Here is a 25,582-nt window from a genome sequence, read left to right as displayed (position 1 = left end):
TTTAACCCTCTGAACCCCGACACAATTCTTTTTACATTTTGCTCTCTGTGTCCTTGTATTTCACTGCAATGCATACAATCTATATAAATCTACAAGTCCTGCACCTCTATGGAATCAGCACAATCATGGCTAAAAGTGGGATTAACTCAAACATGTCTTTGTGCAGAAAAACACAGTTAGAATGACAAATCAGAAATAAAGTGTTTTGGAAATGTTTGTGGCAATGTAATAGCCTCTCCTGTCCTGTCCTCTTCTCTCAGCTCTGTGTAAACAGATTTTCAGTGAATATTTGTCACGTGACCGTTGGTCTCAGCAGAATGAATCATGTTTTCACAGTGTCTCTGAGGAGCAGAATTTAATGTTTTTAACAGGATCTGGTTAGTGCAAATACTTTATTTTAAATGACACATGTAGATTAAAGAGATTCTGACACAAATGGCAACATTGTCATTTTTGCTTTGGTTGCTTTTTTGGTGACAAACATTCTTAACCTATGATCTGTTCAAGGACTGTCGGTAAGTTCAAATCTCAACAATAATGTCTGTTTTTACAGTTTCTTTGTATGATTAACTGTGTGTTTTTGGCGATCTTTTACAGAAAACAAACCTGAGGTTGGCTTCTGAGATGGCTAAAGTGAATGTTTGTGTTTCTTGCCGTCTTTGACTACTTTTCGATGACACCGATGCATTGCAATTTTGTTATTATAGATAGAATCAAAAGAAAGGACAAAACTAAAATTGTAATTAACCAGATAATCCTTCAAACCCAAGCCTGAATCTTTGCTAACTAGCTTATCCCTGGTCAGAAACACAGAATCAATATCTCCACAATGATCATCAGCTTGACGAGCCGAACCTACGAACAAATCCGATTCCTCTCCACCATAATGCCTCTAACAAGAGCCAACAGCTTGACAACACGTCTCTCACACTCTGCTGCAATGTCACGCAAGTCAAGTGAAGCTCGGCCGTGTCCGGAGACATCTTGTCGAGGAAACTGACCGCAGATCCAGCCGGCGCCTCGGGGCTCGGCTGTTCCTTTTCTGTTGTGAGCTAATGTAAGCGCGGATGCACACTCGCCTCCTCAGGCCGGATGCTGGTCTCTACCCCTCGGATCACAAGTTCAATTAATTTCACAGTTGGCGGCTCCCACAGTCATTTCACCAGGGCCTGTTGTCTGCAACTAGAGAGAGATGGGAGGAATATGATGCAGCGCTCCTCGCCTCCATCCCCTCGACCCATGAAGGCTCCACTCGCCCGGAGCCACATCTGATCTGATAGGGCCGCGGCTCTGCAGCATATTAAAGCTCACATCACGGCGATAGGGCGGAGATGAGACGGCCGCATGCATCATTACTGCTCCATAAAGACATCTCGTTTCCATCTCACTCAGCACAAGACTTCAGACTTTATCTGAATTCATTAAAGAGTCGAGTTAATTGTCAGTCAGCGGATCGATCGCATCAAATGGATGTTGTCTCCGACGCAAATAAATAAAACTGTAAGCTTCTGAGACACGACCTGAAGTCAAATTAAGCTCCACACGGCTGAGTGAAATGCATAAAATCTCCTCTAGAGTCAAATACTGACTTGTGATCAAACATTCTCATAAAACAAACTCAATACTCAGTTTTTACCATTTTATTTTTATTTTAAAGGCTGCAAATGTATTTTCTCAGCAGAGACTTGAGACGCCACGGGAGTAGTGTCACCCTCTGATTAGGCAATCATGCGCAGGTGTGTGGGTGAGGTGCTGACTTACAATGACTGATTATATTCAGCAGCAGACTCCTTTTCAGTGGAAGGAGAGCATTTTATCCTCAAACTAAACACTCAAACTTCTGTATGCAAACTTTAGATTTATTTAACAAACCACAGTCTCAAGCACCACTCTGCAATCTCTGTTTTGAATTCAAACATTTCTGGCTTTGGTTTGCAAGTGAAATTGCTTCATTATATTCTGTATGTCGGATCCTTACCCCTAATTTAAAAATTCTTGCTATTTTACCAATGCAAAATGTATTTTTTTAACCAAAGTTAAAGTATTTTTTGCAGATGTCAACCAAAAGTGGAGATATTGTGGAATTAAAGTTTTTGAAAATGTCTTTCTTTTCATAAAACTCAGGGTGCAAACCAGTAGATACTTTTTATTTACATTTTCATGAGAGTATTTTGACTTAGTTTGTATCCAGTGGGTAAAGGTGGTTTGAAAACATGTGTTTTGTATTTTTTCAGAGGTGAAACTGGTGGCTAATACTCCTCAATATCCAACAGCCTCTTTCTGCCCCTTTAGTGTCATCAAATCTGACAGATTTTAGTAACACCATGTGCTAGGCAAAAAGCTATTATCAGAAGTGCAAAAAAATGACATCTTTGAAACAGAAAGCTGAATCAGAATTATCCAGATAATACTGAAATAATGAAATGCATTTGGACTTAATCATTTCCTACATTGTATCAACACTCAGTCTGCCAAAAAGATTTGGAAGTGTTGATCAGTGAACTGCAGACAAGAAAGGAAACAAAATGTAAAACAGAGATCTTGTCCAGTGACCTGTTTCTATCAGGTTTGGCTGCCAACTCTGATTGGCTCGAGCCCCCAAAACAGCTCTGAAGCCAATCCGACCAAGTGGCAAAAAGTGGCATTACAACTTCTGGGTCTATCACGACATGCCATTAGGCCCAAACAGACTTTTTGGAAAGAGAGAGCAGATATATTTGAACATCACAACCCTCATGAAATGACGTGTTTTACTATCACAATTAAATACTTTCGGTCCGATAACATTCAGAAAGTCTAGAGCCGTAAGATTTAATCATTTTATTCCTATTCAAGTTATCGGAGCGCTAAACCAGAGGTCTGTCGTATGTGTAGCTCTTTGTGAGCAACTGATGCAGAAGAGCCATACCTTGAGCCTTTCTTGGCTTCATGCACCACTGAACAACTTTCATAGGAATGAACAGGGCACCGCCTCCGATGCTGTATCCAATTTTTGTTATGCATCCATGGATTAGCTTCTAAAATGCTGGTTGCAAAATATTGCAATTAGTTAAATTTTTAGGGGACATTCAAAAATAAATATATGTTTGAGGCATGGTTGCCATCCAGATTTTGTAGAAATATCTAATGGAAAAAAGATTTGCACGATGCAAATTTTCAGTCTTTCGACATTCTTTAGTGCACCCCTTGAAATCTTGAAATCAAGTGTGACCTGATTCCACTTCTGCTTTTCAAAAATAGCAGATATGATCTTAAAACCTCTGCTCTCTGCATCATCATGCACCTATTCAGTCCATTTCTATACTGCTTTCTCCTGTTTGATAACTTTGGAGCGTGAGCTTTGAGCCAGAAGCAGGATGCACCCTGGACAGGACTCCGGCCTGACATGGGACTCAGTCTCCCCTTCACCCTATCTGTATTTTGGGACTCAAAGCACCCGGAGGAAGAACCCAGCTCTCGATCTAAACTCTTTACACTGCGAGGCAGAAGGCCGAGCTCTGTGCTACGCTCTTATAATAACACCTAATGCTCATGGCGCTCTGCAAACCACATTATACTCAGTGATGAATGAGAGCAAAATGGGTAAATATTATAATGAACCATCATGCATTCCTGCCGGCACTCAGCTGGTGTCGACTCTTAATGAGCGCTAAAGGAAAGTGGCCACACTGCTTGTTGAAACATCTCTGATAGATGTTTCACATTAAGACAGAAAAGGCCCCATTAGAATATCCTCAAACCTCGACCCGCTCCCCCCTCGCTCTCTCTCTCTCTCTCCCGTCCTCTCTCTGAGCTCTGTCAGGCGGGCAGTGGTGTGCCGGTTGCTTTTCCAGGACAACACACAAGGGACGGAGCTAATCAGAGGATCACTGCTTCCACCTCTGTCTTACTCCACAGATATGCACAGTTGCAAGCCTGCAAGCCTGAACTGCACTGTAGAAAAATAAAAATGGGTAAAAGTCTGGCAGCAAAAGTTGACAAACACTTACCGCCAAACACCAGTAAACAATCGTAGGTTATTTTATAGATAATTTATTTGAAAATGGGGATAATATACAGTAAATGTCTGTATTTAAAATATATATTGCTGTAGAATTACTGTTTGGCTGACAGCCAACAATTTTTTTTTACAATTTTGTCCGATTTCTTTATACATTTTTGCTTTCACATTCAATTTCAAGTGTTTCTTTACAGTAAATGTAACATTTTACATTCAGCAATGTGTATTTTTTTGTATTTATTTTCTTTTCCATATATTCAAGATCATTATGCAAAAATAATAATAATATAATGTCTGTCTATTAATTTACAGATTTCAACCTCATTTTATGGTAAATATTTTTATGGCATTTGCAATTAGTGTTGATAAAACCAGAAAAATTCTAGAAAATAAGTGTTGTTTTTTAACTTTAATATGAGTGTAAGAGTTTAGAAACTTCTGCTGCCAGACTATTTTACTCTTTTTTAATGATTCTTAGTTAAATTAAAAGTTATATGTTGCAATTTGTTGTAATTTAACATTCAAGACCATGAAGCAATTGAAAAATACTGTAAAAATGTGTCTCATTATAGTAATTTACATATTTCAGTGTCCATCTTATGGTTAATATTTATGATAAAAATACTTTTTTATGTAGTTTTATGTAGTGTAATGTAGAAATAATAGATAAGCTCTGTAAAATACAGAAAATGTCTGTAATTTTAAAAACTTTTTGTACTTAAATATATCAAGAGTTTGGCAACTTTTGCTGCCAGACTTTCTACTTCTTTTTTTTTGAAGATTAAATTAAAAAATTTAGCAATATGTTGTGTTTTTACATAGAATTCACTGTTGTTTCAGATTCCAATGCCCCTTTTATTGTTAATATTTTTAATAAGTAATTGACTTTTTTATGGCATTTGCACCTAAAATAAAGTACATTTCTGGAAAATGTATGTATTTTTTTTTTACAGTGTGCCTGTTACAGCATGGTGCTGTATGGATGCTGATTTTTTCATATTGTTACAGAGGAGGGCTGCTTCACATCTGTGCTTACAGAGTCAGATTTATGAATGGAGGCTGGTGTGTGTAGGACACATCACTGAATGATTGCCGGTCTGCACAGAGGGTCACAGGAAGCTGGTGGGTGGTGGCTGGTGGAGCAGCACTCGGCTTCTCCCATTCACAGAAAAACATTGGGAGGCAGCGACTAACGAAGCATTTTCAGGAGGAGGCCGCACTGCTGTTGTCAACCTGCAGATGAGTTGCAATCGTAATTTCTGGTGCAATTTTACATACAATTACCAGCCATTTGTGACTGGAGTGAGAGCTCGCCGCTGCTGATGCTGCTCAAGTGTCAAATTGCGGCAGCAGCAGCGCTGTGGAGAGGAGTGGGAGAGGAGTGGGAGGTTTGATGTGGAACAAAAATCACATCTCTACCCAACTGGGTGCTGATTTGTTTGTACGGCAGTTTTCAGTCTCTCTGATGAGCTCATTGTGCTTTTACTGAGTCCTTTTGTGTGCTGTGTGTGTTTGTTTGTGAGTGTGTACTCTGATTGTAGATGTGTGAGCACTCCAGATTAGATCATTGTCCTTGTGTGCACATGTGATGCTGCAAGCAACAAAAATTACATGCTGCAAAGCTCCTGAAAATTCCGTGCTTCTACAAAAATGTCAGCTTTTAACAGGTTTCAAGCTTTCTGACGATGCATTTTTCAGAAAATCTAGCTGGTTTTAAATTGTTTATTTAATCTAAGGAGCAGGAGAACTTATTAATGACGATATTACAAGATCACGCAAGAAATGCATGACCATAAGATGGCAAAGCTATGTTCACACTGCAGGTCTTAATGCTCAATTTAGACTTCTTTTGCGCAGATACCATTTTTTAAGTGTGGCCTACATGAGACTGCTCACAGTCCTCAACTGACCCACATGACCCCACATAAGAACAATCACAAACGTTACACGCAGCATGCCATGCACAAGAAATAGGATGAGGAGAAAGAGCAACATTTTTAACAATGGCTTTTTATGGAGCAATGTTGTGTGTCAATCACCGCATCCCACTGACTTCTGCTCTGCTGCCAGAGCAGAATAGTGACGATTGTCGCTCTAGAGTGACGTAGAAGTGACCTGGATCTGATTTAGGACCACATGTGAAAGAGGCCCAGCTCTGATTTGCCATTTATAATGTCATTGAAGAAAATATGATATGATTTGAGCCACATCTGAGCTTAAAAAAAAATCTGATCATGGCTGAATTCTGCACATAGCGAAAGTAAAGCTTTTAGTTGCATAAGTGGAGGTTCTGACCGATCAGTGTCCTGTGAGGAGCCGTGTGTTTGTGACGACACAGAGAGGCAATTGTTTGTTCAAAACAACCATGGCAGCTCCTAGAGAGGTTATCGTAGATGCTGCAATAGCATCAGGTATATCAAAATGGAGTATTTCTTCATAAAAGGAGAGTAGAGAACAGAACTGAAGGCTTCTGAAGTTTCTGGACTTCTCCAAACTGTTTCCAGTGACAAATTCTCAGAAGGTTCTGTGTAACAAACCATTTGGCAACATCAGATTAGGGAACTTTCTCAACTCACAAAGAATATTTAATTTGCATTATTTCTGATCTCATTTGTGTTTAACACAACAGAAATTATTTCCCTTTTTCTCGAGAAAATCCTGTAGTTGTTTCAACTTGACCTCCAAAAATGTAGTTTAAAAAATGTATTGTTTTATGGGACACTTAACCCCAAAACAACGAGATGATGCCATTTTTTGCACCCTGACATGTTGTGAAAACAGCAGTTATCTATGAGCATGCAACTCAAAGGAGCAGCAGCAGAAATACTTCTATTTGTACGATTCAGTGCAATTCTGAATTTGTGTAGAGTGTGAGTTTGAGCTAAAACAGGGTGTTAAATTGTAAAAATGTTCTGTTTGCTTTTCTCAGGCAGTAAGAAAGAACCTTTTGATTATATTTCCAGATGAAAAATGATCCGTGTGTATGTGTGGGTCTTCTGCATTTAAGCAGGAGTGCAACTATTCTGAAATGGAGCCCTATTTGTTTTCCAAATGAGGACATTGTCCTTCACCACACAGCCATTAACACTCAGCCTCTCTTCGCCACTCAAAGGCTTCTCTCCGTCCTTGGCTGTCAGCTATTTTTCTTTGAATTGTTCTATCCTTCTGGCAGCTTTCTGGTCTGAATGCAATCCCTCGTCATTGTAAAAGGAAGAATACTTCCCCCCTGATAAAACAAGGCCGCCTCGGGCCGGCCTGCCTACTGTATCACAGCTAATTCCTTGCATACAAATACAAGCTGTGCTCTTTTAAGTATTGGTGTGTGGTCGTGGCTGCTGTGCTGACAGAAGCATTTCCATGTCCGGCTCTGCTCCGTCCTTGCCCTCCACTCATAATAGATATTGACAGGTGTGGTGCAGATAACGCTAATTTGCATCCTAACAGGATTTCACATGTCGTATAGTGCTTTCTCATCGCCGCCGCATTTAATTCACAACTTTGTTATGCTGCTAATATCGTTTCATGGTGGCAGAGCCCGCGGCCTTCAGAGGAGGATGAGAAGCCTGACTCATTCACAGCCGAGCAGGTGAACTCCTATTGCTTGTTGGACTCAGCATAATGGAAGGTTTGTCACTTAAACGCTGGAGTAATAGATTCAGTTGTAGGAAAATATTTTTGTTTTTTCTACTTTAATATTTAATATTTAAATGTTATCTGTTAAGATCAATTTGCAGTTTGGGTTTGGAGCAAACAGCAACCTCAGAAGTGAAGCCAATGCATAAGTACCTTAAACCTGCATTCTTTCTACTGGCCAGCAGGGGGCGACTCTTCTGGGTGGAAAAAGAAGTAATAGAAAAATGTTTACTGATGTTATAATTGAAAACTAGGGTAATGTATTAACTGACTTTCAAATGAGTTTATGGTCTCATTCACTAGTTTCAAGTCTTGTTCAATACAGCATGATATTTATTTAGTAAACTCAATTCAAAGTAAAATAGACAAAAAAAGGTGGTATTCTAAGTTGTAAATGAAAGGTCGCTGCCAGAAACTCTTTCAGTGGCTTTTTTTAAATGTATTTTTTAGTTTGTCAAGGTTAATAGTAAGTTTATCGTTGCCTAAAAGTGTCTTGTTTAGCTTTCTACTGGAAGACACCATAAGGAGTTGGTTGTTTTGCACCACTGCTGGCTGTTCCTTCCCTCCAGCTTCACAATCTCATCCAAAAATGGTCACTTCTGGTTCCAAAAAAACAAGGTGGTGATGGCAAAAATGCCAAAGTCGAGGCTTCAAAAACACTAGTCAGTCCAGCTGACGTCACAGTGACTACATCAACATCTTTCATACCGTCTATGGTTTGGAGACTACAGATTTGTAACAAAAAGTCTCTTACATGGCATGGAATCTTACAAATGCTGGATTTACGCAGGCAGCAAGGCTTAAATAATACTGGTGATGCACAGGCTGCTTAGATGGTCCCATTTTACCCAGTTGCGAGTGGTTCTTCCGACTTAAGCGTGAAAGCTTTAACTCACAATGTGGAAACAACATGGCATGTTGCTGTGTAAACGGTTAGACGGACATGAGATGAAAAAGTTTGAATCTTTTCAACTCTGCGGGTCTTAGCGACCCACATCAGCAACTCAAAGTCCTCCATCCATATGCGTCCGTGTAGTTAAAAAAAAAATCAGATCTGTCCAATGATGTGATGTCACTTTGACTCGACTTTTGGAGATCTTTTTACGACTTGAGGACATTCTCACGCATTTTCCCATTTGGGGACTCATATTTCCAATTACCCAAGACACCACAAGAATGCAGGGTAAAAGTCAAGATTATTGGATGCATTATAAAAAATGTAGGACCCAGTGTTCCAGCACATGAACCACACGAGGGACTAAAGATCAGGATATCTTGCCAAAGTTTATGGACTTTACAGCGACAATTGGTTAAAAAAATGTTGTCTTTTCCAGTCTGTTTCCTGTCTGGAGTCACAAACACCTCCTGCCTCTTTAGAATTAGTTATCCTCAGTGTTTCTTGACCTGCCCTCCACGCCCACCTGCACACCTGCTACTGCAATATAAATTTGCATTGCTTTGCATGCTTTGTTCCATTTTTTTTCCCACTGCGTCAGAGATGTTGGCTCAGTGAAGAATAAAATGCAATTTAATGCAACATGGATATAATAACTGGTGAAAAGTGACTGCTCTTGTAAAATAAACATCCTGCAGACCTACACTGAACAAATACATCTATTGCAGCTTTTTCCACTTCAGTCCAAAGTTAAATCACATTCTCCAACAACCAAACTTGTTATTTGATTTCGCAGGAATATTCAAATATATTCTGAAACGCCTGACACAAATATATACAGATACTATATGTAGCCTTGATAAGAAAATGGAAGACGGACGATATATATATTTCCACTTTGAGATAAAGAATGTTTGGGGAAGGTAAGTGGTGCTTTAATGTGAGATAGCGCAGGTTGACGTTCCGTCCGGTCAGCTCTTCAGATGTGATTTCGGTGTACAAACATGCACTACATAATGCATGAAGAGCGGCTGGATCAGGAGAGGTGCTAAGAGGCTATCAGGACTCTTCGTATGAATCTCAGTATTCACTCTGGTCCATGTGGTAGAAAAAAGGCTTGTGGGATTCTCAGAGTGTGAGTCTCATCTAAGCAGCCTCATCAGCTTCATTAGCCTCCTATTTAATGGACAGGCGAGATAAGGAGTGGAATCAATTCATATTGTGCATTTGGCGGCCGCGGCTCCATGCGCGTTGACAGGACGGTCTCCCTGCTGCTCGGAATCTCGTTTGTTGAGAAAGAAGCGGAAATTACCACTCCGAGTGAACACTGCACCGACTTAAAATGACCTGATAAAGACCAATCAGCCTCGACGCTGCCTGAAATCTGCCCGGCAACAGAACAAAGGCTTTGAGTTCTCAGGGATTTTATCATTTTATCACATATCAGAATACATTTCTTGATTACCTTTAGACACGAAACAAATAGTGTATGTTTGAGCTCTAGGGTACATAAAGCATGAATCATATGAATGGAGCTGTAGACAATGATTAAGGGTGAGTAGCAAAGAGCTTATGGAGAAAACCAGCCGAAAAACAGAAGACAGATAATCATTTTTACCTCTGAATGGAATCAAGACCTTATCTTTATTTATTCAAAGTCCTGGATTAACTTATTCATGCATATTAAAGCTATTTGCATCCTCCAAATACAGCTTTCTTCATTTTTGTCTCATATCAGCTTTCATTGTATTATGCAGTATATTTAACCAATTATGCTCATAGTTTTTGAATTTTACAAATAATTGTTGACATTTATATCTATAAGTATTTTGTTGTACAGACTATGCAAAGAGTTTTGTTTTAAGTGATGCTTAAAGCTGTTTATTATAATAACTATTGCATGATTATGGCATGGACACATATGGTTGGTAATCCATTTGACAGCCAAGTTTAGTCAACCACACACACTCTGGTTGAGGCTTCAACTTCACCGATCAAAGTTGTACTCCATGCAATGCGAAGACAAGAATTTGTTTTGCCACCAGAAACAAATGCTTCAATCGCCCCTTTGCTTGCACAGAATGGAAGTGAAAAGGAGGTGAATATTTCCTGGATTCAGTCTATCCAAACTCAAGTCAGGGGGGCTGGAGCCGATCCCAGCTGACCATTGGGTGAGAGGCGGGGTTCACCCTGGACAGGTCGCCAAACTATCACAGGGCAGACACATAGAGACAAACAACCATTAAGGCTCTCATTCACTCCTACGGGCAATTTTAGAGTCACTTATTAAACCGAAGTGCATGTTTTTGGACTTTGGGAGGAAGCCGGAGTAGGAGCAGGGCAGGAGTTTCACGAGGCCCTCGTGCCCTCGCAATTTGGCCTCGTGCCCTTGAAAAAAATATCTGCCCTGAGGCCACTGTGGCTTTGATGCCCCACTCGCACTGCCCCAGTTAGTTTTGCGTTTTGGCTTTGTATTGCCGTTGCCTCAGCAAAGTATTTGTCACCCATCAAAACCCGACCCACCTCTCTGTCCGCCTCCGAGACATGCGCATATTCACTCACTTACTCACACGCACTGAATATACCGAGTTGCCGTGCCTACCTGTCTGTATCAGTCCCCTCCCCGCATGATCGCTCCGTCTCTCACCGTCTGGGTGTGCGCGCGCGCCGAACTAAATACTATCAACCTGTCCGGGCGGTAGGGTGGCCACTCGTCAGACTTTTAAATGCCCTGTCAGGCTGCAGGCGTAGCCTTAAGCCAGACACTCATTTGTCCTCCTTTTGAGAAAATAACAAAAAAGGTCTGCCTTTTGTTACCTTATTAGTTTAATACTTATTGGCTAAAAATGTGTGTCAAAAAAGCTGTGTCAAAATAAGTAATTTCATTAGTTCCATTTTCGCGTGGTGACACATGGCCATGTGTCGATTCCCCGACCGCTCACGCCAGTTGCTACCACCAGGCAGTCTATCAAGCTCCCAGCAACTGAAAGTTTGAAAATGCCAAAGCGAAAGACCTCCTTTAACCCGGAATGGGCAAGAGAACACGGGATTGTTACAAGAAGTAAGAGGGATGAGTTTAATTTTTTTTTGTACATTCTGTGGAAGCGATGTAGATGTGAGCAGCAAAGGCAAAGCAGCTATGACATGCTAGCACTGACAAGCATCAAGCTAATCGGAGGACAACTCTGCTTAAAACCGGATCATACCAAACAAATATCTTCTTGCGTGTCCCGTGTATGCAAAGTGTCCTCCTTTTTGATGTGAAGGAAAATACAAATACACTGCATATGCTGTACGTCAGCCGCGAGCTAACATTAGCTAACAGTTAAAGTTGTTTTAATCACACTAAACTGTGACTAACTGTTTTGAATAACTTCCTGGCAATTTGAAAGCGCTATGCTTTCAAAATAAGAGCGCAATGTGTTAACAGAATTGACTACAGAATTTAAAAGAAGACAGTCAAAATAAGATGCCTTAAATAAAATAAACAAGAACCCTTATTCTCCTTTGAAATAATTTTTAAAATATGCAATGATTAAGATCAGCGTATTTGATGGAATAGTGGGATTAGAATCTGTGAGAGACCCCCCTAGCTAGCTGTTTCTCCCCTCTGGCTGGCTACTCCATGTCCTCATGGAAAGCATGTTGACAGCAATTAAAAATGACACAGTAGAGGATAACAAAGATTTTATAATATGGTATCTCCCAACTGTGAAAAATGTTATGTGAGGTGTTTGCTCTCATTCAGCTCTCAAAGTGCACAAGATTGATGCATTTTTCTTTACCTGCTTGACTGTTTGGACTGAGACTCCAATCTTCCTCAGAAGCATTATTACTAGTCCTTAAATTAAATTCATTATGGACGTGGACTTAAAATCATTGTTTTATTTTATGGACTTGGTGCCCTGGGTTTTGGCCTTTGTGCTCTCAAAAAATTGATGACACAAAAGGCCAAGTGGCCTTGGCCCTAAAAATGACGAAATTCCAGGCCTGACGGGGAGAACATGCAAACTCCACACGTAAGTGTTTTGCACACATTTGCCATATGTTGATATATTGATTTTTTTGGGAAAAATAGTCATATTAATATAACATTTAGTTTGAGCAGTATCCGTGAGCTGTGCATCAACACGACCCTCTGGCTTTCTATTATTGTGACTGACTGTGGCCCTTAGTTCTTTCCTTTATGCAGCAAACGGATGCATTTATTCATTAAGTGCTGTGTTTGTCAGAGGAAATAATTCACAGTTGAAGCTGTTTCTGGCTCCACTTTGTCAGGGTGAAGGTGGAGGTGGAGGTGGGGGGGTGATGCCACTAACCCGAGCAGCAACTTTCGCTCAGAGAAAAAAATATTTAATGGGTTCTTCATTTAAAACTGATTTTTTCAAATGAAAATGTAATTCCACTGTTGCCCAATAACTGTATGCAAATACACCAATTAGTGGGATACATTTTTGTGCAGTAGCACAAAATGCTAAAAGTGGTTAATTTAACCTTGTGGCCACCTGTTCCTTTAATCTCACAGCCTCGATGCTTCCCTCTGCTCCATCACCCCGGCTACTGGATAAATATTTCAGCCTCTCCTGCTTGTTTTTCAATCTTTTTTTAGAAGAAAAAAAGTCAGCTACAGTTACATCTGAGAGTTGAGAGTTATCATTTGGTCAAAATGCAGAGCTTTACAAGATTTATGTGCGTCTGGGTTCATATCTGGCCCAGCGTGGGCCGCGACGAGCTTCCACCTGTCACACAAATCACCGGGATGAAAAGTTCACAGCTCGGTGACAGAAAGCTGAGGGGGTAAAGCTTTCACTGCTGTTTCAATCTGTCTGATGCCTTGTCTTTGAGTCTCAGTCCTCCGAACGCTTTGATCGTCTCAAGACATAAAGCCGCACCCCGTTTCTGCCATTTTCATTTAGTATTTGATGTTGTGCTATATGGATGTGGCCAGCTGTGAGATGGTAAGCAGTCATAGTTCAGCACGGATAAACGTGTGTTCAAAACACAATAACAGCAGCATCACTGTGCATGTACTCTCTGATCACTGCAGGGAACACTCCTGCCTGCACTTGCACTAAACAGAAATAATAAAAGCTTAAAAATAAAAGCTTTAGCTGCTGTTCCTGGTGATTCTGGGCTGTTAAATATGACACAGACCTCTTAACTTCATTAGCTGGTCAGTCTGGTTTGTCTCAGCATCACTTTGATTCCAGCTACAGTTATTATCCAGACAACAAATCAGTTTTACACACTGTAAAATATGGAATAAGTGCCAAATAATGCATGGATGGAAAGTTACAGTTCTACTCACTGTGCTTGGTGTCAAAAAGTCAGAAATCTCACAAATGCAAAGGGTCTGAACTGCAATATCTAAAGGCTTTTACCTTTAAGGGAAATACAGAGAACAAAACAGAAATGAGAGTTTATGACAGTAAAGGTTTGGCAGTGGGAGTCAGGTCTTGTAAGCTGTCTTGAAAACGTTTTGAGTTGATCTTTGAAGGAGTGGAGTGAGACTGCATTTCAGATGATTGAGGGGAGGGAGTTCCAGAGAGTTGGGGCAGCAGTGGTTAAGACTCTGTCCCCCGTGGCGCAGGACTTGGTCCTGGTGATGGGGGTCAGGAGGTTGGAAGGGGGAGTGATGTTAGATAAGGTCTGTAAGGTGTGAGGGGTTGGACGAGGGTATTGAGGGCTTTATAGGTGATGAGTAGAATCTTGAAATGGATTCGTCGCTGAATAGGGAGCCAGTGAAGAATGGGTCTGATGTGTTCTTGGTAGTGGGTGAGCAGCTGGGTAGCTGAGTTCTGGACATATTGTAGTTTTGAAGGTTGGTGGAGGGGAGGCTGTAAAGAATGCTGTTACAATAGCCCAGTATGGAGGTTATGAAAGCGTGAATGAGTGTTTTGAACCAAAGGGGAGTGGATGACTGTGTGTCCATCGATAGCTACCCTACAAGGTGCCACCTGCAACCTTGCTAACATACATTCATACACAGATGACGCAGCATGGGGAGTAAAATATTGGGTTCAGTCTCTTGCCCAAGGATACTTCGACATGGACAGAACTAATGTTAGCAGTTTCATGCAGAAACTACCAGAAACTGGAATAGTTATGACATGTTATGAAACTGGTCACAACTGTCATTACTGATGAGTTGTACAAATGTATTTTTGGACCTTGTGTGCACCACAAGTCAAGTGCCTTCTAGTTTCATTACATTCGAGAGAAGGCAGACCTCTGTTACAGTCGGCGACTCGCACCACAACAATATGGACTGATTAATAGAACGACAGGTTAGAGGCAAAATGTGTTTTTTAGGGATTTTAACAGACAAAGCTCTTCACAATTGGGCTGTCTTTCACCCATTCACACACACATCAGTGGCAGGTCCATCAGGAGCAACTTGAGTTTCACTGTCTCACCCAAGAAGCAAGATATGTGGACACAGGAGGAGCCAAAGATTGAGCCACCAGCCCAGCGATTAGGAGAAGCTGAGCAGCCCAGACAATATGTAACACAAACACTACGCAACTAAAACTAAAGCAAAACAAAGAAAGCAGCATGAAGCTGTACAAAGTCAGACATTAAAAATAGTTACAGACTTATCAGCTCAGATTATAAACACGGAGCTGAGGCTGTCTGGTGTCCCCACAATGTGATAAACTGAAACTTTAGAATGGATTTTTAAGAAGCAGCATCAGTGAGCGAACATTTGATCCAGAAAAGGCTCGACTCACCACTGTTCGATCTCTCTGAATCGATATAATGCGTCATAGTCAGGTTGGTAAACATGAGTGTGCAGTGTGCTGATGATGTCACATTACATGATTTATTGATTTGCGATTCTCAAGTTCAAAGTTTTCACTTACCGCCTGCTCGAGCTCAGAGCTACTGACGGCAGACGGAGACATAGAAGGACTCGGTAATGGAGGCAAACTGGGCAAGTGATACCTACTTGGCACGCTATGACTCCCCTCCATTTGCACTCACGCTCAGCTACACAGCCGTGCACGCCGCCATGCACAGACACACTGTAGGCCTGGAGGGATTACAGCGCAGGGAGGTGGGAGTGCTGAAGCAGTGCGTCCCAATAAGACAAGGTCACCTTAAGTGGATTGGGATGAGGGGGGGAAAGCAATTCCCTCAGGACAAAAACAGGGAGCAACTCATGAAAAAGTAATTAAGCAGGATGCACATCAGTGGATGCCACAGGCGGAGAAGGCAAGGAGAGATGAATAAGCCCCGAGGACAAGGGGAATGTTTGTACACAACATATCTGGGAGATGTTTGCTAAATGCACACAACGGGATCGTTTAACCTCGGACGTTTTTGGGAACGCGGCATGCTCTTTTTTAAAAAGGTGGAAATGATCAGTCAGATATTTAAATCACAGGCGTTGAACATTATCCCGTGTCACCTTCTCAGATGTGAGGATTTGCTTTTCAAGGGATTGTAAAGTGAAGAACTTTTGGAGTTTTAGACTGTTGATTCACAACACTCTATCTTTAAGAATGAATATGCATACTCACGTCTGAGACAAAGCTGTGATTTCAAGCTATTTAAAACAACTTGACTCGAACTAAATTAACCTGAGGTGCAGGTCAGTTCGAGCGAAGTCTATCAAAGTTAACCCTCTGGCAACTGGGGTCCCTAAACAGTCTGTGAGCTGCATAAATCGGGTATAACTGGAAAGCTGGGACTCTTGTTGATTCAGTGGGCCCAATTTTTATTCATGTTGGTCCCTGTAGTAGCCATTTCAGCTGCTGCGACCTCTAGGATAATCACAGCCTCATGAAACTTTACAAAAACTAGAGACCTGGAGCATTCAGAGGATGGAGGGCTTTCCTATGTATTTTGACAATAAGGGGGTTTCTCAGAAGTGCTCGCCATACAAACACCAAAAACACAAAAATCTCCAGAATGTCAAAAGCGTTTTAAAACAAATCACAGCATTGATTTTCCTGTGTTGTTCCAATGATCTTGATGTATTGATGTAATATTCTGGAGGGTTTTCATCCATTTTTATCCATTCTCAAATTTTTAAAAATGGTCTAATTCAGCACCAAATGTGTGTAACAAATGGTACCAACCCAACTTATGGGACATAGTTGAGCTGGAGATAGACTTCAAAAACACAAAACTTGTGTTATACACCTTAAAATGTTTGCTCAATTTAATAATTAAGTCAGTTTTATTAGAGACTTATGCCCAGGAGGAGCAATAAAGGAGGACAAATGATAAGGAGTTAAGCAAGTTCTCGCTAAATAAAGCATCTAAAATCACAATGTAAAGGAAAAAAACCCATATCATTCTGCCCGTTTATTGAGAGTTGTGGGTAGTGGATGTTTAGGGGGAGATAGCAGGACAACAATAAATACCACATAGAAGTGGAACCTGAAGATTAATTTAATTAATTAATTTAATTAATTTGAGATTAAACTCAAGTTAATAGTTCAGAACATGAATTTTTGGCTTTCTAAAGTCTAGTCTCATGCTCAACTATGTCCCATAGTTGTTGCAGAAATGTTTGGGTTGATACCATTTGTTACACACATTTGGTGCTGAACGTGCAGACGTTCAGAACACCATAGGAAAATCCATGCTCCAAACTTTTGGAGATTTCTGTACTTTCTGCAATTAGATGACAAACATTTCAGTTCTCTAAACTGCTGAGAAACCCTCATATTGTCAATGTACATATTAAAAGCCTGCTACAGCCTCTGAGGGGAAAAAATCTGATGTCCCGAACACCAGGGGTTTAAGATGAGGGAAACATCTTGGTGATGAGTAAAAGATGCAGAATTCTTCTTTTCTTCTTAAACTAGCAGGCAGATATGAGTCTCAAACATCTCAGCCACTTTTGATCAATGCACAGAGCGTCTACAGCGAGACAGTCACCAGACTGAACTCGCCGCGGTCCGGAGCTGTTAAATGGCCGCACCACTACAGACGATCCATCACAGGCAATAGAGACAGACAGACAGGGCCAGTGCCACCATTCTCCCCCAACACTCACTGATAGACATAAATTCATCTCTCATAGCCTTGGCAGCGGCCTCACACACTCCATCGCTCCGGCAGGTATACCAGCGGTGCTGGTGTGTGTCTGTGTGATCCACACAAAGCTCCGAGTGTTATATCACGGCTGCATGAATATTAATGACAGCATTACTTGGAGCTTTGTTTAGCAGCTTGTTAGCTCTGACGTACATTCAAATCTGTACTGTTTGTACTGTTCCTTTCACTACGACGCTCCCACGCAAACAATGAAACGCTACACACAGTTGAGTCCGAGGTTGCGGCGTTCACGCTCTGACGTGCTTTGTCTTAGAAAAGAGTGGATTTCCAAAGGAATTATTTTAAATGTTTTGTTTGTTTGAGATGCAAATAAGAGCAGCGAGAACAGGCTGCTACTCAAAGCTTTTAATGTAAGAACATGTAGCACAATATGAAAATATGCTTTTACAAATTCAAGTCATGAATTCAAATATTAAATCAACAAATATCAGCTGTAAAAGGTACTCCTGGGGCAAATACTAGTGAGGATTATTAAGTGTGCAGTAGGGTTTCTGCTGTTGGGTGAGAAATGCAGAACTCAAATAAGTGAGGGGATTTTTATTGTTTGTTTCTGAGCAGTTAAAGGAGAAAAGGCAAAGAAAGACGATAAGGAAATAGGGGGGCAGAGGGACGAAGGATGGAAGGAAGAAACAAAAAGGGTGGGTGATAAGAAAGAAGGAAGCATGCAAGGCAGTGATGGAGAGAGGAAGGAAAATAGGACGAAGCAAGAAAAGGAGAGAAGCAAGCAAAGGAAGTAGGGAGAGGAAGAAAAGAGAGGAGAGGAAGAAGTAAAAAAGAGCGAGAAAGAAAAGAAGAAAAGGCATAAGTTGGAGCTGGAAGTTGAGAATGGAGAGAGGGACGACTACTACGAACACTTGGCTTAGCCTCCTGCCCCCGCGGCCCAGACGCAGATAAGCAGATGAAAATGAATGGATGGCGTGAGATAAACTGTCATGAGAGAAATGTAAACAAGCAAAAAACATTTAAAAAGGAAAGAAAAACGTTCGAAATAACAGTAGAAAAGATAAGTAAAGTACAGACTGTCCTCATGTATGGTTTGTAGGTATAAAAAACAAATTCAATGGAATTCATGAAAACGATATAGCAACGTAATATGTAAGCCACATAGGTCCCATATAGGGTGGTCGGATCAAACAAGCCCAAGGCTTCCACCAAAGAGGCTCATCTCCCATTGGTTGTCATGTACAGAAGTAATTATTTTAAGCCTAACCATGCTCTTTGTTCCAACCTTAACCAAGTAGCTTTGCTGCGTAAATGGAACCAAGTAGTGTTTAAAACAGCCATGGTTATATTTCACAGGATATCATATGAACTGTGCTGCATAATTTTTCGTAAAATCACCATACAACTTTTCAGTGTAAATTCATAGCCTGCAAAGTACCATATTTTTAGTTTCTTACTGTGTTTTAGAAGTATGGAGTATTACTAGAAATAAACTTGCAGTATATTACTGTATTCTACACAATACTGTCCAGTTTTGTCAGTTAAATACTGAATATTTGCAGTACATTGTCAAATGTTTCTGTGTAAATGTGCAGTAAATTCCTGTATATAATGGCATTCCTAAAGAGCTGTAATCACATACAATGCATGACATCAGTAGAGTAGAACACTGTTCATATTTCACTGTAAATTTACATCTAAGTGATCATTCTAACTTTTAATGAGAAGCAAGAGGGAAAATGGAAGCAAAGAAAACAATAAATAAGTTTAAGAAAATGGAATAAAGTGTGTAGAATGTACAATATTTCCTTCAATCTTGAAATACACAAGCAAAGTACTTAAATGCTTTCACTCCAGTTCTGTACTGCAGTTAACCATGTTCCACCTCTTCACATGAAAAGAGGAGCCCAGAGGGCAGGTGAGTCAGATGACCTGTGCAGATGTGTTGACTGTAGATGTTATCTGCAGAGAGATGAGAGATGAGGTGTGTGTGTGTGTGTGTGTGTGTGTGTGTACAGCAGCGTCAGAGCGCTGACACGCTGCACATCTGTCAGTCTGCTTCCCCTAACAGGAGGTGTGTGTGTGTGTGTGTGTGTGTGTGGCCTGGTAGAGAGCCCGCCGACAGCCAGCTGTTAAACTAAGACATGTACGACAGAAGCTGACAGGACCTCGGCTTTGAAGTGACAGCTCCCGCCATCAGGCCACTAAAGCGTGTCACCTAATAGGTGCAGCGAGAGGGTGACGGGTGCAGTCAGGGGAGGGTCGCCGCCTCAGGCACCTGTTTAAAATATTAGGCTTTGCTTTAAACACTTGTTTAGTTATGTTATAACCCAAAACATAAAGTTTGATAAATCAACTTCTCTCAACTTCAAGTGCAATATTACAGCATGGATTCAGTTCGTGAGAGATGATGTTTTCAAACAGCTTTTACATTTTTATTGACTGGTTTCCTTGCTGCTTTTCTGAATCGTAAATTTTGTTTTAATTCCTCAACGTAATCCAACAAGTATGAGTCAGTTTCTATTGATTAATTTAGTTTTCAGTGTCAGTGGGCCTCATGAAAGAACATTTTTCTCTTCTTATCTTAATTTAATTATAAATAAGTTGAATATATATGGGATTTTCAACCTCAAAATCACTTAAACATAATGAAATATGCAATCCATTAGTGACAAATCAAACTTGTCTCCTTCAACAGGTCTTGAACGCTCATAAATCGTGTTTGTGCCTTGGAGAAAATTTAAAATATAAGATAATTGCTAAATAAATGTTTGTATAAGGAGGTCAAATGTTCTGCAGGGAAATAAAAACACAGTGATGCCTTTTTCAATGTGTGATAGTGATTTGACTCCAGGGTTGAGTCATTTTAACATGTCACCAGCAGTGAATGTCAGTCAATTCATCACCAGCAGCACAGTGGGTATTTTTAGGAGGATAGGCGTCCTCAAATTTAACCCACTAAAACTCTTCGAGAGCCACTTAACAACTTTAATAAAGAGCGATAACTGTAGATTGTAAGGTAACTTATACGTATAATTGTCAAGATTTGGAAGTCCAAAAAATGGATCTTGGAGGTAAAATATGCTAAATTTAACCTGATTTCTAAACAACAAGTGTCCTAAATTGCAAATAATCAACAGAGAATGCACTTTTGTGCTGTCTTGAGGTGGATGTTTACAGTATTTTTGCATTAGAAGGTTACAGCATAGCAACAAAAGTACTGGATATACCATGAAAGAGCTGTTTGGTGACTTTGAACTGCCTGCAAGTGCTGGTAGAGCGTATTACTAGTTGAGACAACATGGATCAAGTTGAGGAAAGGTTTTCCTTCCTCAGTAACACCAGACATATTTTGTGATCTAGCAAATCCATTTCCACAGCAAAACTTGTACTTGCAGCAATCGCCCCGTCCCGTCCCCATATATCACAAAGGCTCCGAAATAAAGCTGTCAGCTTACAATAATTGGTTCAATAAAATACACCTCTTAAGGAGAGAAAAACCTTTTGGCACGGCGTTCTCTGGGTATTTATGTCACTCACAGCGCCAGGAGGACATTAACATGTGTGCAAGTAACACGACATTTTGGAAATAAGCTACACATAACTGACGAGAAAAGCATTCAACGTGAACATGAAACTCATGCTGTGATTGATTATTTCTGCAAAATACAACAAATTTTCCCCTTGGACGTGTTTATCAGCTATCAGTGACCTTAACCTGAACATGAAAGTCATATAAATAAACTGCATTCAGTGAAACAACCACCAGTAGAAATATTTTGGCTCTCAGAACCACCAACAGGGATAAAAAAAATAATAAAATATTATGACTGTGCTGTGATTTTCAGCCAAGGGCACTCAACTGGTCTGTGGTGTGTGTGTGAAGTGTGAGTGACTTTTCTTATCAGGTGCGAGCAGAAAGCCGTTTGTGTGGCTTTTTTTTGTCGGGCAGAAAGCGGAACATTTGGAGAACGTACCGTAGGAGAGGGGGATGTCCAGATCACCCTGCCAGGACATCTGCCCCGACTCGTCAATGGAGTGCTGCGCTGTAAACACACAACAACAGGCCTCTTGTTTACAGCTCGCTCTCACTCCAACGCCGCTTCGGATTCATTAAAACTCCAAAGGAAAGGCGATAGCGGGGAACTCTTCTACTGCGCCGTGATGCATTCACACTGGCGGAAGTGTTACTTTGTCATTGGAAGTGTGGATTTAATCACAGATAATAAATGTGTGTGTGTGCGCGTGTGTGTGTGTGTGTGTGTGTGTGTGTGTGTGTGTGTGTGTGTGTGTGTGTGTGTGGACTCTGCAAGATGTCACTTCAAGCCATTATGTGTTGTAACGTCCAACTTCCACTGAGCTGAAACAAAAGTCACTTTATTTGTTGTTTTTACTGAACAGTCCTGTGCACACTCATTTGGCAGGTAGGGAACGACAGCGTGACGCAGAAGCTATGTGAGTGGAATTATTATTATAATGGTGAACTTGGTTTTCAGGGTGCTGTGAGGAGAGAAATGCATAATGAGGAGAGACTTTACCTTTCAAGTGGCCGCGTCCGAGCGTCACGAACCCGGAGGAGATGAAGTTGTGCATGTCTGGACCTCCGCTGCGCAGGTTCTCTTTCCCATAGTGTCCTGATGAGACAAACAACAATGGAAAATTAATACTTAAGAAAAAATATCTGAGGGCTTGTTGTTCTCTTTCTGTTAAGGTCACACCAGAAAGTGTTGCAGCGAAACAGGTCATGCAAGAGGCTTGGTGGTGTAGACTACTAGCAGGACTAGTTAATGAACTACTACAGCCAGTGACCAAACGGATTAAATGCCAGCAACAGTGAGTGAAACTAATGCAGAAGTGCCTTAAATCTGCATTCTTTCTAACGGCCAGCAGGGGGCGACTCCACTGGCTGCAAAAAGAAGTCTGTTCGTATTTAAGTCAATAGGAAAATAACCCAACTTCTCACTTGATTTATGAGCTCAGAAAACATTCTCATAAAAAGTTTATGGCCTCAATTGTTAGTTTCAAGTCTTCTTTAACCCATTTAAGCCGGGAAAGCATTACCGCATTTCTACCATTAAAACCGGGGGCGCTGTTGCGTTATTCTACCATTAAAGCCGGGAAAGCGGATACGTTGTTTTGTAGTATTTGTAGTTTTTTCCACCTATTTTCGGTCTCTTGGCCAATGAAATGCATCAGAATACATGTGGGAGTGTCGCAATGCAACATGGGACTTTTCCAGAACTTTGAAATCATGGCAGAAGACGACTATAGCGGAGGAGCTCAGAAGTAAGTGACGGAAGCGATCCTGATGAAAACAGCACCGAAGATTTTATTGCTGATCCGGACTTTGAACCCTCGGAACCAATCAACCGGGATTTATGGATGAGGAATATGTTTTTAGACGACATATTTTCACCGATGAACAGACAGATTTGTGGCCATCTGGAGGTAATAACAATAATAACACTAATTGATTGTGATGATGATATAAGAAATCATGACTGTTTATGTCTTATATTACTTTATGCGTCGCTGAGTACCCTGAAAAGTGCAATATAGATAAAATGTATTATTACTATTAATTGTATTACAATAGGCTAATGAGAACTATGTCTATTTCTTCCAATGGTCATATCATGTTTACATCTTATGCATAGGATTTTTATTCAGTCATCATCACATACAGGTATAAACAGTAGCTTACAGTCCAATGTAATTATGCATAGGATTTTTATTCAAAAAAAATAATGCTGCACTGACACTTTATTTTTATATTTTTGATTGAAAATAGTGCTGCTCAGTTGGTAGAGCACCTGCCCCATGTGTTGGGGCTGTAGTTCTCACTGCCATTTCCTGTCTCTTTCAACTCTCCTGTTCAATTAAAGATGAAAAGGCCTTTTTTCTCTATTTGGTGAGTTTGTTTATTTAAAAAAACAACAACATTATTGAAGGTTTGGACAAATAAACTCAACTTATCATGAAAGCCACAGGTATAAGCTCTCAAATACTTTTTGAATTTCATTTCTATCTGCTACAGAGGCTGAAAAATCTATTATTTAGTAGGCATTGACACTTCTGTAGAATTTCCAGAAAAACTTCAGGTTTTAGGGGGTTGTTTTAAAATCGCCCATAGGTTTTACAGGCATTTTTTCCAGGCGTTTTAGGCCTAAATGGGTTAATACAGCATGATGTTTATTTTGTACATTATTGTCCTATTTAGAGTAAAATAGACGATAAAATAGAGAATGCTTTAGGGCGTTGCTACCATATGCATTTTTGTCTCAGTACTTTTACTTTTTCACAGTGTGTTGCTTAAAAAACATCTTGTTCAGTCTTCATTTGGACAAAAAGACACTCTGAGGAGTCAGCTGACTATTTATAAAAAGAGATTATTTCTATTTTCTCTGTCAGGTAACTTCTTGGAGTAAACCACGCCTGACTTCCAAGTACATTTCAGCCCATCAGAAACATCAGTTTAAAATTGTGTGCCAAATATTTTGTAATTGAACGAACTGATGATACAATTTGCAGCTTAAATTAATTAGCTTTTGGATTCTGGGTCAATTTTGGATTTATTTCAGAAAGTATTTACCCAGTCGCCAGAATAAATGATTGAAAGTTTCTGCAAACCACAGATGTGCTGAATCTCTACATTTCTGAAGCACAAATATATTGAATATGAACATTTCTGAATCACTGCTACCCATTCTCATTGAGAAACATGACAACTGCTACTTCAAATACTTGTAAAATACTTTGCTTAAGGTAAGTCACCCAAACAGGACATGAACACTGCTCTCCCAGTGAAAAGTCCAGGCTTGGTTGGTCAAATTCATGAAAAATTGTCATCGGACAAGTAACCAAAGTGGTGTAAAAAAAATGTAAATACTTGTCTTTGAGATGGCATGGAGTAGAAGTATAGCCTTGTATGAAATGGAAATACTCCAGTAAAATATATTCACCTTGAATAACCTAACTTTAGTAAATGTATTTAGATACATTCCATCCATACGTTCCAATGGAGCAGTGGCTCATGGGTTTTGTATTATTTAGTCCTGTGTGTCATGTCAACATGATGGACAATACATGACTTGACATGATGGACACTACACAAGCCTATATGTTCTAAAATATTCAGGAGAGTCTTGTTCCTATGAGAGGAAAAACTGAGGACATCAAGAAACACAACATGTAAACAACTCTGACAGTTTGCTTCATCAACTGCACAAAATTAAACAGCAAAAATGAATTAACTTCACCTCACAAGTGATCTCTCTGATCGCTGCTGGCTCATTGAGATGAATTCACAGCTAAATTTACCAATTTTAAAAATCAGATGTGACTGGGCCTTTATACATAACGTATCTGCACTCAATTCCCCCGTTATATCTGCCATTTTATAAAGGAGTAGCCACAGATGACGAGAATACTAAACAGGGCTAAAATGGCACAACTGACAGAACCGACTCTCAGGTGGGATCATCTGCTCGTCGATATGAATCGTTTAAAGATGCCAGAGATGCAATCTGCAGGTTCCACATCGCCCATTTATCAAACACTCCGTCTCTTTCTCCACAGTAAGTGAAAAATCACATTTAATTGAAAAATAAAATTGCAGAGCTTTTGGCTCCTCAGAGGCGAGCTGACTGCAGTTGGACACACTTGATTTTAGAGGGATTTAAGTCTTTGAGGAGCATCGGCACATCTCGGGGTATACACCCTTTTGGATTTCCCCCGTGTTAAAAGACCACTCTGTAATGCAATTTGTACCACATCACTGTTACCTCTGTTCCGAACCAGTGCTGTAATTGAGAGAGCGGCCTGAACACAAAGGAGCAAGACAAGGTGCCTGCTAGCACCCCGACAACTTTCAATTGTCCTGTCAATCACAAACAAGTTTTAAGAAGAAATAAAAGAATGTAGTGTGGACAAAAAACAGCAAAAGGAACAAAACATAGCAACAAAAAAATCTGTCCTGGCTTTCTCTGTGTTAGTAGCTCTCTCTGCATTAACTAGCCAACAGTTAAATGCCTCTTTCT

General features: G+C 40.4%; 1 protein-coding gene across 2 annotated transcripts in view; it reads right to left on the bottom strand.

Moving 5' to 3' along the window:
- The window catches only part of LOC131983258 (protein shisa-6), a 92,486-nt gene that overhangs the window by 54,678 nt on the left and 12,226 nt on the right, over window positions 1-25,582 (bottom strand). For both annotated transcript variants that reach the window (XM_059347954.1, XM_059347953.1), the window contains exons 4-5: window positions 22,082-22,177; window positions 21,521-21,589 (exon numbers count right to left, since the gene is read on the bottom strand). In XM_059347954.1, coding sequence (XP_059203937.1) covers window positions 21,521-21,589; window positions 22,082-22,177 — 165 coding nt within the window. The remainder of the gene's footprint in view (window positions 1-21,520; window positions 21,590-22,081; window positions 22,178-25,582) is intronic.

This window comes from Centropristis striata, chromosome 13 (assembly GCF_030273125.1).
Source record: "Centropristis striata isolate RG_2023a ecotype Rhode Island chromosome 13, C.striata_1.0, whole genome shotgun sequence".
Lineage (NCBI taxonomy): Eukaryota > Metazoa > Chordata > Actinopteri > Perciformes > Serranidae > Centropristis > Centropristis striata.
The sequence above is the reverse complement of the archived record's forward strand: the minus strand, read 5'-3'. Positions and strand labels throughout refer to the sequence as shown.